Below are 13,188 nucleotides of genomic sequence, written 5' to 3'. Positions count from 1 at the left end.
TACCTTTGAAAATGGAGAAATAAAAAAATAGAGAAAGGTTTGCAACTTAATTTAAAAATGAGCTCTACCCCCTTCCCTCCCTCTTACCCTTACTCTCCTAATTATTCCTGTCTCTCTCTGAGGTGCCCTTCCCCCTTTCCTTCTCTCCCCATACTCACTTAATAAACCTCATATAATATTTTAATAAACCTCATATAATATTTAAAAAATTGAGAATTGGGCAGATGAGATGGCTTAGTGGTAAAAGTGCTTGCTGCAAGTCTGATGGCAGGTGATTCCATCCCCAGAAACCATGGAATGAGCTGGAAGCAGTGGGATTCATCAGTAACCCCAGCAGACATGGGACAGTCACCTGGACGCCTGCAGGCATCACAGCAGAAACACCCACAAGATGGAAGGCAGGAGACCGTTCCCTAAAGTTACCTTCTGACAATACACATCATACATATGCTAATTAAATGTGCATTTATATATTTTGGTGTTTTGAGACAGGGTTTCTCTTTGTAGCCTTGGCTGTCCTGGACTTGCTTTGTAGGCCGGGCTGGCCTTGAACTCACAGAGATCCACCTGCCTCTGCCTCCCTGAGTGCTGGGATTACAGGCGTGTACCACAACCAGCCATATGTGCATGTTTAAATACATTTGCCTTTTTTCTTTATTTTTTATTTTTTTGGAACTGGCAAGTATGTACCCTTTTTTGATTTAGGGACTGAAGAGATGTTTTAGTGGTTACGAGTGCTGGCTGCTCTTGTTTCCCAGCACACACATGGTGGCTCATAACCCTCTAACTCTGGTTCCACGGAATCAGATGTCCTTTTCTGACCTCTGTGAACACCAGGCACACTAGCATACAGACATAGATGCAGACAAAACACCTATCTTCGTAAGTAAAAACCCACCTATGACGTATAGATTACATTCACACCAATCCGCCCTTCACTAAAAGCACAATTGCAAGATTCATACTGAGAAGGTGAGGACCCCGAAGTGTCCCAGATCCTGTGGAAGCAAATTCTTTGTTTACAAATAATGCTGTGTGTTTTCAGCAAAAGGACTTGGGAGACAGTGAAACTTGGAACTCAGGACAAATCTCTTTTGTTAGGATTCCCCAAAATGTGTTTGGAAAACTAAGCATGTACTAGGCTGCACAAGCTGGAGAGATGCCACAGAGGTTATGAGCACTGGCGTCTCTTCCGGAGGTCCTGGGTTCAATTCCCAGCAGCCACATGGTGGCAGCGAGTTTCTTTTCTCTGTGACTTATCTATGACTACATTAATGCAAACCTTTCCAAGTGTTTTGTTCCCGTGGTGCTGGAGACTGAATCCCGGCCTCAGGCATGCTTGGCAAATATTTCTGACCAGAAGACAGCCTTACCATCTCATCCCTGGACCATGTAGCCACATAATTCAAATTAACTCATGCCGTAAACAGTATGCACTGCCCTGGAAGGACCATCTGTACTTTGGAAATATTGTTGGCGTATTCTTGTCTAAGACCATACATTTTGATCTCTCCTAGGGTATATTTGATGGCAATCTTCTCATTCACTTTTGTTACATTTGCAGTGACTGCTCTTGCAGAGGTCCTAGGTTCAATTCCCAGCAACCACATGACAGCCCCTGTTAACTTCAAGATCTGATCCCTTCACACAGACATACATGCAGGCAAAACACAAATGCACACAAAATAAATAAATAAAAACAGTAATGGAAAGAGACAGCAATCACTATATGAAACCCTTTATTGATAATCAGACAATGTAAATTTAATAAGCCCAGAGGTAGTCGTGGCCCCTCCCAAGCAAATGTTACAGTCTTAGACAATCTGAGGATTTTATTTTTGGTTGTTTGAGATATGGTTTCTCATGTAGCCCTGGCTTTCCTGGAACGCCATAGACCAGGCTAGGAAATCAGAGATTTGCCTGTTTTCTGCCTCTGAGTGCTCAGATTAAAGGCACGTGGCACCATGTCTGGCAGCCTACACCATTTCTAGAGACGAAATTACAAGTACAAATTTGCTTCTGGAACAAAGCAAGACATTAGTTCTTGAAAGAACTCTTGAGAGGTGAGTAGAGGAGGCTAAACACTTCTGACCTGCTCAGCAGCTGGAGTGGACAGGAAATCACCAAAGCCGATGCTGCCGTGACCATATTTAGACAAACAGTGTTTCTCTAAACGTTGCCCCACCACTCGAACTCGAGTGATTCCCCCTGCCTCCGCCTCCCCAGCACTGGGCTTTTACCCATCTCAGTCCAATCAGGCACACAAGCCACGTCACTGTGTAAGTGACAATGACATGATTCTTGCTAAGCAGCATTCCGGTTTTCAGGTCACCTTTAATAAGGTGTACTGTCTTCAGAACAGTTACCGTGTCACCCCAGCATTGTGCTTTCTCTACCCAGAGGAGCACCAAAAATGGCACCACAATGTGTCCTGTACCACCACTGTGTCCTACAGTCACGACCACAGTCTTCAGTCTACTCTCTAAAAGTGTCACATCTGGATTTAGAACATCAGAGCATATCCACTAGGTTAGCAGGCAACAGGGACAGGTGTTGTCTCGAGGACAAGTACCATAGAATAATTTTATGGTTATGGTCGTGTTTTGCCTTGGGGTTTGGGGGTAGTTAGTGGAGACTGAACACAAGACTACACTAAGCACGCTATCACCTAGCTACAGCCCCTCGCCCTGTTTAAGTGATCTTACATTGGGTTTACCACAGAGTTCTGATTTAAGTAACGCTATCTTAAGATGGACACGGTGGTCCAGGCCTTATAATAGCTACTCCAGAGGCCACGGCAGGCAGATTCAAAGCCAGCTTTGGTTATGATGAGTTCCAAGTCCAACCCACACAATTTAGTGAGACTCTGTGTCAAAACAGAAAGTAGCTCAGCGGTCGAGCATTTTCCCAGTGTATGCAAAGCCCCGGGATAGTCTCTAGTCAGACATGTCTACGTGCAAGTTATTTCAGTAACACGTTTTCTGTTTCTTAGCCAGTTCAGAAAACAGCTCATTTCCTTTAAAATCCACCCTAGGAAAGGGTAAGTCAGAACACCCAGCTAATGGCAAATCAAGTTTGCTCTTACATATTTTATTGTTTTCGTTTTTCTAAGATGGGTCTCCCCTGTAGCCCAGGCTGGCCTTGAACTTGTGCTGATTTTCCGTCAGCCTCCCAAGAGCGGGGAGAACAGGCATTTAGCCACCACACCTGGCTTTGTCTTATATACTTGAAAATGTAATACACTTACATCACTCTCTGAACTGTTAATACATGCTTACCAGGGTATAAATTAATGCTTATTTAAATAAAATGATCAAGATATCCCTCTTACTTTCAAATTTAAGAAGCGGTTATAAACTACAAATACTACTGATATTAAAAACAGAATACGTTTGGCACTGAAAGGAAGCACCAGGACGCCCATGTATCTCTTTAGTCCTTTTGAGTCTCAAGTCTTCACTGTGTGCTGTCCCTGCATGTGCACAGCCACACAGAGGTTATGACTGGAGACCTAGGTGGCTTGGGCAGTGCACAGCACTCAGACACCTGCTACTGATTTCCCCCGTTTGGTCTTTATTCTTATTTATCTGTTTTTGAGACAGGGCCTTGCTGTGTAGCCCAGCTGGTCAGAATCCAGAGATCCATCCACCTCTGCCTCCTGAACGCTGGGATTAAAGGTTTGTGCCAGCGCACCTGTCTTTCCTTTAATTCTTAAAACGTGTTAGGATAAATTTCTTTTCACAGGGAGCATTTCTATTTCAAGCTGAATTTTTTTTTCCTGTTCTAGAAGGTAGTGTGTAGTGTGGTTAACAGCTAGCAAATGCCTTTCCCTCCAGCCTTACTGTGTGTTCACTGGCATTTATATTGGATTTTTCTTCTTGATGTACACATGAAGTCAGTCTCTCTCCTCTCTCTCTCTCTCTCTCTCTCTCTCTCTCTCTCTCTCTCTCTCCCTCTCTCTCTCTCTCTCTGTGTGTGTGTGTGTACAGTTGTGAGCTGGATGTTGCCAATCATAAAACTTATTTTCACAAAATTGCCCAAATCCCTACAGTTCTGGAAGGGTCTATAGCAGGTTGCTGAGACACCTCCCCCACCCACTTATTTCCTATTTTGTGCTAGGCTCTGAGGACACAGACATGAAATTTTCCAACAAGCAGACTCTGGCCTGGCAGAGCTCAGGCCGTGCTAGTGAAGGCTGACGTGAAGCAGGTGGCACCGCGATGCTGTAAACTCACTATAATAAAGGCCACGAGCTCTTGTGAAGGATCCCCGAGATCTGGCCTTGAGCCCGAGTTCCTGGAACTCCTTGGGACGGGACTAGCAAGGCTGGCTGGTTGAGGATGGCGCTTGCAATCGAGTTTTCCTGAGTGGGAAACAAGGTGTGGGCAGGGCCGAAACGGCATCCAGTCCCAGGAGTGTGAGCGCTGTGTTGTGTTTAGGGAGCGGGAGGGCTTTCGGGCAGCCTGACTCCTTCGGTGCTGTGTGGAAGATGGACTTGGCAAAGAGCACGTGCTGGGTCAGCAGAGAGAGGGGAGCTGGGTGACAGGAGACGATGGGAAGGAACAATACGTCGGCCTTCAGTGACTGGATATGCAAAACAAAGGAGCAGGAACAGCCTCGCACGGCGCCTCAGCTGTCAGCCGGATGAGGGGACGTTCATACAGGTCATAGGTGGGTGCGTCCAGTGAGCAGCTGAACATGCGTGCACCTGAGGCTCAGGCAAGGAAGTAGGATTACATATGAGGGGTCATCTTAATAGGACTGTGATAGCAGGTGCCAGGAGACAAGGGCAGTGACACAGGGGACAGGCCACTTCATCGGTTGGGTTCTGTAGACACATCAGACACGTTGCCCGCTTCCTCTCATTTTTCCTTCAGGACATTGGCAATAGTAAATGTTCTTAGTCCTGTTATCCAGAACTTTCTTCCTTTGGGGAGAAGCCCTTAGACGCAGAATTAGCTTTACAAATAGCATTCGTGGCAAAGGTCGTTACAAAGTCGGTGATCAGGAAGTGTCATCACTGCTGCTTTGATCCGCTTGGCTCTCTATACATACACCCCCCACGTCCCCCTTGTAGGGATGTCTGTTTTTGCTTCTAAAGTTTCTTACAAATGTCTGAGACTACTTCAGGATGGAGTATATGTGGGCAGCATTTGCCAGGCGGTGACCTCCACCTTATCCAGGCGGGATCGCTTCTGTCATCACAGGCTGCTCTGTGCCAGGTTTGGAAACATCCAAAGTTTCCTCTTAAGGAAAACAGTGGCGTTGATCCCGTTGCAGTCTCACAAGAGGAGAGTTGCCATGACCTGGAGTAACCAATCCCTGATTCCAGGTGGCGACGGGGGTTGAGTTTCACATTTTTGTTTTATTTGAAAAATATGTGCATAAGAGTCAAGAAAAATAGGAACAGACTGGGCTTTGTTGCAGCCGAGTGGCTTGGCCTAAATTTGTACAGAGGAATCATTGGGCACGAAGGATGCGAGACCTGGACGGAATCCAGCTGCCCTAGCAGTGGGAGGTGAAAATCCTTTTTAAGAGCACTGAAGGTCTGGGATTTCCCTGGAACGGTCAGCTTTTTGAGGTAGGGGTCATGTCCAGGCACTGTAACCTGAGGAGGAACGAGAAACAATTGCGTGAGTGATTTCAGATGCGTGTGGGGTCAACGCTGAAGGCACGATCCCCATCACTAGAACACAGGCTTTGAGCCATGAGAGCCTGCGTGCACCAAAGCGTGCCAGGCCGGGGAGGGCGTGGCTAGCGCCCAGTGTCTCCTGACGTAGACCGCGGCTGCAAATGCTGTCGCCAAGAATTACAAAATGAAATAAGGACGCAGCATCTGGTGACGTGAAGGGGAAAGGAGGAAGCGGCGAACGATTCTGCCAATCATTTGCACAGCGTGCCAAGGTAAAGGTGTTTTTCTTTGTAGCAATCCTACAGTATCCTTGTTCAATATCAAGATTGTAAGTAGATTATTTCCCCCAATCTCTCTCTCTCTCTCTCTCTCTCTCTCTCTCTCTCTCTCTCTCTCTCTCTCTCCTATTTCTGTGAAGTCACTGCTTAAAAAAATATTATTTTTAAAATTTATATCAGTGTTCTGCCTCCATGTATGTCTGTGTGAGGGTGTCAGACGCCCTGGAACTGGAATTACAGACAGCTGGAAACTTCCATGTGGGTGCTGGGATTTGAACCTGGGTCCTTTGGAAGAGCAGCCAGTGCTCCTAACTGCTGAGCCGCCTCTCCAGCCCCCTTCACTGCTCTTTTTGATGGGCATTGTGTGCAGTGGCGCTATCGATCCCTCTGGGTAGTGTGGTCATTCCGAGGATATTGCCCCTTCTGGTCCACGAGTTGGGTATTTTTCCTTTTTGTGTGAATTCTCTATAATTGCTTCTATTGGTGGTTTGTAATTTTCTTTTCTCAAGCAGAGTCTCACTGCTGGCCTGGAACTCTGCTTTGCTAGTTATGGGTTTTTTCTTTTTCTGTTTTCTTTTTGGTTTTTCGAGACAGGGTCTCTCTGTGGTTAGCCTTGGCTGTCCTGGACTCACTTTGTAGACCAGTCTGGCCTCAAACTCAGAGCGATCCACCTGCTTCTGCCTCTTGAGTGCTGGGATTAAAGGCGTGCACCACCACACCCAGCTGTTAGTTATGGGGTTAATGGCATGTGATGGCTTACAATTTTTATTGCATCGATCTTTCGGTTAAATTTATTTCTATGTATTTTATTTTTTGGTAGCTATTTGTGAATAAGATTGCTTTCTTAGTTTATTTTTCACCAAGTTTATTACTGGTGTGTATACACGCTACTGGCCTCTTTTTACACATTGCTGTTTTCGTCTTGTAACTTCCTGGAGCTCATTCAAAGTCTCAGCTGATCTTTATGGAGGTTAGATTTCCCTAAGCATAAAACCATGACATCTGTAAAGACAGCTACTGTAGCTGCTTAACCTGCTTAAACTCTGTAGCCTCCTCCATCAAGACCTATTTTAGTTTCCAGCATAACTGTAACTCCTCTGTTTTTGTTTTTTGTTTTGTTTTGTTTTTTAGTTTTTTTTGAGACAGGGTTTCTCTGTGTAGCCTTGGCTGTCCTAGACTTGCTTTGTAGACCAGGCTGGCCTCGAACTCACAGCAATCTGCCTGCCTCTGCCTCCCAAGTGCTGGGATTAAAGGTGTGTGCCACCACGCCTGGCATTTTAGCCCCTCTGTTAACACCAGCTCTTAGCATATCAGGACCCATTTTGTCTTCATTTTGTGAGCCACCGTGTGGTTGATGGGAATTGAACTCAGGACCTTTGGACGAGCAGACAGTGCTCTTAACCGCTGAGCCATCTCTCTAGCCCCAGGAGAGTCATTTTCAAAAGAGCTCTCTGGACTGGATTTAAAGCTTGCCACTTTTCATTCATAGTTTCCTGCCACACTGGTGCTTGCTGGCACCTCCCTGCCTTCCTCACGCAGTGTCAGTTCGCCTGTAGGCCGGGCGCCCAGGGCTGAGGTAACGAGGTGTTCCCTTCTTTCTTCTGGGCTCCTTTCCAGTCATCCCCGCTGCTGAGAGTGCCTGTCAATCCTTTGCTAGTCTTCTGAGTTCTCCCTCATTCACTCCTACAGTCCAGCATCTGCTTTGTTGTCCTGCCTTCTCTGGAGGGCCCACGTGGAGGAGGGCCTTGACTTACCTTGGCTTCCCCCTGCTCTGACTAATGAGGTTGACTGTGTTTCTTAGAATAGCATCTTGAGCTGGTGGGACGGTTCACCAGGTGAAAACACTTGCCTAGCAAGCCCTACAACCCGGTTCAGTCTCTGGAATGTATGTTAGAAAGGTTCAAACTCCCCCCCCCCCCCCACACAGCTGTCTTCTGACCTCTGCACGTGTGCCTTAGCACACATACACATATATAATAAATTGGGGGAAAAAAACCTACTACTTGGCTTCTATTAAGAATCATCTGCCAGTTAGGAAAAATATGATTTTTTTCTATCCATGACAGGGTTTCTCTGTGTAGTCCTGGCTATCCTGGAACTCACTCTGTAGACCAGGCTGGCTTTGAACTCGCAGAGATCTGCCTGCCTCTGCCTCCTGAGTTGTAGGATTAAAGGGGTGCGCCCCCACTGCAAGGCGCTACATGATCCCCCTGTCCCCATTGGTTTGTTTCTAGAATTCCTAGCCCTCCTCCTTCGCTGCGGCAGGTCTGATGTTACCCTTTCCTCCCGCCTTCCTGTCTCCACAGTTAGATTTTCCACTTGTGTTTGGCCATCCTATGTGAGCACTGTGCTTTCTACATGTTCATAATCGCTGGCCTTGCACACTTACATTTATCACGTAGGACCCAGGCAAGAGAAGTAGGTAATACTCTCCAAGTTTGTTGGTTCTAAATGGGCAGATGTGCTTTCTGTCTTGGACTTCCACAAATACGTTCGGTAACGGATTTCCATTCTGATCAAACACTTGGCCCTTTACACCTGCAAGACAAAAAGAAAAAAATCAAACATGAATGCCGTTTTTTGGGCCAGTGAGATGGCTCATTGGTTAAAATACTTGATGGACAAGTCAGAGGACCAGGGTTCAACCCCTGCAACCCGAAGGGGAAGGAGAGAAGAGACTCCCTATAAAAGCTGTCCACTGGGGGGCTGGAGAGATGGCTCAGAGGTTAAGAGCACTGACTGTTCTTCCAAAGGTCATGAGTTCAATTCCCAGCAACCACATGGTGGATCACAACCATCTATAATGAGATCTGGTGCCCTCTTCTGGTGTGCAGGCAGAATGCTGTATACATTAAAAAACAAACAAACAAACAAACAAACAAACTATCCACTGACCTCCACATGTGTCCTGACACAATAATAGTAAAAATTTAAAAGTAAATAACACCTTTTATGGCATGTGAAAGGAGTTTCCTTTAATGGTTTAAGAAACACATCCCAGGCCGGGCCTGGTGGCGCACGCCTTTAATCCCAGCACTCGTGAGGCAGAGGCAGGCGGATCGCTGTGAGTTTGAGGCCAGCCTGGCCTATAGAGTGAGTCCAGGACAGCCAAGGCTACACAGAGAAACCCTGTCTCAAAAAGACGAACAAACAAACAAACAAACAAACAAAAAACCCACGTCCCGGGGCTGGAGAGATAGCTCAGCGGCTAAGGACACTGACTACAGAGGACACGGGTTCAATTTCCAGCACCCACATGGCAGCTCACAACTGTCCTTAACTCCTGTTCCAAGGTTCAAATACTCTCACACAGATATATATGCAGGCAAGACACCAATGTATAAATAAAAATAAATATTAAAAAACCCCACATCCCTAGTATTTTTCATCTGTCTTAACTGTTAAAAGAGAAGAGATGTTGAGCTACACACCTGATTTATAGCTTAAACTGCTGGCTAGTGGCTATTCAACGTATAGCACATATTATCAAAACGGAACATCAGAAATGGCAATAGCCCGTTCCTGTCATTTCCAGGTTGTCTCCTCAATCATCAACTGGTACTGACACATGATGGTGGTGAATTCCACCAGCTCCCAAGCAAAAACCATTATAAAAGCTGTCAATATATAAGGATTTCAAAGGTTTGTCTTCACACCAGGCAAACTAGGTGGTGGGCAAAATGGTAACAGCAGTGTTGCTTGCCTTCTGTTTACTAAGAGCAGCCAACATTTATTGAGCAGTTACTATGTCCCGGGCTGTTTGCTGAGTGCTCTGAGTGCACGCTGAGCTCTACAAGATGGTGATGTTATCCTCAGAGTTTCACAGGGCCGAGGGGGTATTAAGTAGTAGAGTTTCTGTCTAGCATTAGGCCTGATTAAGTATGGCCCTGGGTTCAATCCCCAAGACTGCAAAACAAAACAAGACATTGCATATGTGGAGAATAACTTTTTCCTTTTTTATGGTGCAAGGGATCAAATCCATGCCTTGCATAACCTCCTTAATTTTATAGCCAGCTGTGGCCTAGCCAGACCCTAGATCCATGTCAACCCCACTTCAAGACGTCAGTGCTCTGGGGAGCATTAGGGATCGAGTCTAGCGCCTCCTGCATCCCAGGAAATTCTGTTCCCTGAACTACACCGGCCACACATCCCAATTTGTTCCTTCCAGTGACAAAACCAGGCTGAAGTCATTTATGACTAATGACAGAAATGAGAAGAACAAAATACAATGATAATAAGCCCTTGGGTCAATTTCAAATAGCTATACTCAACTACTATTTATCATAAAAGAAAACCACAAGAACACATGAAACAGTGTCTTCTAGAAAAGACCGAGGGAAAAGACGGGGGTTGTGACTAGCAGCAAAGTCTTTATCTCAACTATTAAGCAAATCTTTGAAGCAGATGACCTCTTGATGCCTGCGACTGGGTTATCAAAGGTCACATTTCCTTTCCATGGAATCTATGGCGGTCCACTCTGCAAACTTATTTTCATGTAGTTTTTCCTTCTTTTGCCTTTTTATTCAAAGCCCCATTTATGCTTGTTCTTACTATTTATTTGGGGTGCTGAAGTTGAAACACTGAAAAAAGACAGTAGACCCAAAGATTCAGAGAGAGAGCTACGATAGCAGGAGAAGCAAAAACCAACAGCTGAAAAACAAAAACAAAAACAAACCACCAGCTAGTAAGCAAAGACCTCAAATTCTGTTGCCAAGTCTGAAGATGCTAGGCGGGCACGACCTATGGAGCCACACAGGCTGGCTGTGTGGAAACTGGGAGCCGGGACAGTCCCCTGGAGAATGCTCCTTCAACCCTGGTGATCATGTGGCACCCTGTTCTGGATCTGATGAAAGATCCATCTCTTGGCCCGACAGGATTCTGGAACTCAGGACCTACCCAGTTTCTTAGGGCCAGGTTGCTTAGTTACCTGGGGGCCGTGGGCCATTCCTCAGCCTCTAAGTGCAGGTCTGCCTTTGAGTTCAGGGGAGTGTCAGGGCGGCAGCCTGGGCTGCTTGGGCTTTGCTTCCCAGAGATGGGGACAAGCGGGACATGGCACACCTAGAATTTAGACTTACTGTCTGCAGTTACCTTAGCTTCTGAATCTATAGATTCCAATAGAGAACAACCTCTAACCCAGTTCCATGATACACGGAGCCCAAGTTTACACTGAGGACTTCTGTGAGTCCCAGTAGCCCCTCTGAGGCCATAGAACAAGCTGGCGCGAGGCAGGGCAGACCTCTTACTTCAAACTCTCCGCTGACCACACTGAAGTCTAGTACTTCCTTGCACTTTCAGACACGACAGGAGACCTAAGAGTGTGACGTCTACGTCTACACTGGCTCCTGCCCTCTAGGCCAGGCCCCTGTGCTACAACGGAGGCTTTTCTTTCCCAGATGGGGCAGTTCACCATCTCAGACTCATGGTGAACTGAAGCAGAGGACGAACACACTGTGGCAAAGACAGGAGGTGCCAAGAAAGGGGAGTTTGCCTTAGTCACCTACAAATAAAAGTACTTTTTGACTGAAGACAGGGCACTAATGCAGAGTGAGCTCCTTATTAAATAGTAGCAACCATACATCAGTGTTTTGAAATAGGGGTTTTTGCCCCCCCCCATCAGAAAATAATATTGCTGGGGCTGGAGAGATGGTTCAGTGGTTAAGAGCTCTGTTTGCTTTTCCAGAGTGAGATCTGATGCTCTCTGGTGTACATGCAGATAGAGCACTCATATTCATAAAAAGAAAACATATTCCGTCTTAAACCACAAGGGGGCAGGATTGATGTGCTAATAAACACACTTAAGTGCGTTCACATAGGACTACAAGGGACAGGCGGATAGAAAAATATTCTTGTTGGTTTTGTTTTGTTTTGGCTGTCCTTGACTCACTCTGTAGACCAGGCTGGCCTGGAACTCGCAGTGATCCGCCCGCCACTGCCTCCCAAGTGTTGGGACTAAAGGCGTGCGCCACCATGACCAGCTTATTTTCACATTTTTACATTCATTTATTTATTTGGCGTTGGGGGAGGCACTCGTGTGCTATGGCGTTACGTGTGTGGAGGTCAGAGGACAGCTTGCAGGAGGCAGTTATTCCTTTCACTCCGTGGGCTCCCAGGATGAACTCAGGTCACCAGGTGTGGTGTAGGCACCTGCACCTGCACCTGCACCTGCACCTGCTGAGCCATCTGGGCGCTCAAACCAAACTTCTAACTGCAGAGGTACCATCCTGTTTCCTGATTTTTGTTAGATTTGCATACCATTCAATATGTAAAAATTAGAGATACTCTGGGTTTTTGCACCATTAAATGAAGTGAATATGAGTCATTCTCCCTCCCTCCCTCCCTCCCTCCCTCCCTCTCTCTCTTTCTCTCTTACTTTTTTGAGACAAGGTTTCTCTGTGTAGCCTTGGCTGTCCTGAACTTGTTTTGTAGACCAGGTTGGCTGCAAACTCACAGAGATCCGCCTGCCTCTGCCCCCTGAGTGCTCGGGATCACAGGTGTGCGAGCCACTACACCTGGCTCAAGTCGTCCTCTTATGAGCAGCTGGGCACAGCATCTCTCACGCACTATAGCTAAGATGTAGAGCATTCAAACTCTTAGTCGTGGGACTGGAAACGAGATCCTGGGCTGAGCCCCTGAGAGGTTTTGTGTATATATATATATATGCTCGACCCAAAGGGCTCCGCGCACGCTGGGTGTGTTAACACGAAGAACTAAGCCACGCACCTAGGTGCACCTGTTTCATATATTCCATCAAGGCGGCTTTGTTGTCATTCCAGAAGAATGGCAGCTTCTCCTCCCGCGGGTATTTACAGCACGACAGCTCCAGTGTGATCTCGAAACACTGGGCCCAGATGTAGTTGTAATCTTGCATTCCACCTGAAAGGCAAGCACGTCTCATTTTCTTTCTTTCTTTCTTTCTTTCTTTTTTTTTAACTAAAGATTTATTTATTATGTATACAATGTTTTGCCTGCATGTACACCTGCAGGCCAGAAGAGGGCACCAGATCTCATTACAGATGGTTGTGAGCCACCATGTGGTTGCTGGGAATTGAACTCAGGAACTTTGGAAGAGCAGGCAGTGCTCTTAACCGCTGAGCCATCTCTCCAGCCCGCACATTTCATTTTCGTTAAGGGCTAAAGGCTGCCGGGGAGCCAGGTATCACATGCCTAGGAGATGTGTGAGTGGGGGAAAAGAGGCAGGGCTGTATCAACACGTCCCATTGGGGCAGCGCTTTCTACCACCACGTGACCAGACAGACCAGCAAAGAATCCCAAGAGGTA

The 13,188-nt window shown here is 46.5% G+C and overlaps 1 protein-coding gene across 2 annotated transcripts in view; it reads right to left on the bottom strand.

Moving 5' to 3' along the window:
• Window positions 1-1,722: 1,722 nt before the first annotated feature.
• The window catches only part of CPM (carboxypeptidase M), an 81,617-nt gene continuing 70,151 nt past the window's right edge, over window positions 1,723-13,188 (bottom strand). For both annotated transcript variants that reach the window (XM_084759420.1, XM_084759421.1), the window contains exons 7-9: window positions 12,631-12,783; window positions 8,300-8,448; window positions 1,723-5,608 (exon numbers count right to left, since the gene is read on the bottom strand). In XM_084759420.1, coding sequence (XP_084615546.1) covers window positions 5,366-5,608; window positions 8,300-8,448; window positions 12,631-12,783 — 545 coding nt within the window. In that variant the 3' untranslated portion in view covers window positions 1,723-5,365. The remainder of the gene's footprint in view (window positions 5,609-8,299; window positions 8,449-12,630; window positions 12,784-13,188) is intronic.

The sequence above is a fragment of the Acomys minous genome, assembly GCF_964271855.1.
Source record: "Acomys minous genome assembly, chromosome: 15".
Lineage (NCBI taxonomy): Eukaryota > Metazoa > Chordata > Mammalia > Rodentia > Muridae > Acomys > Acomys minous.
This window is presented reverse-complemented; position numbering and strand designations above follow the sequence as displayed.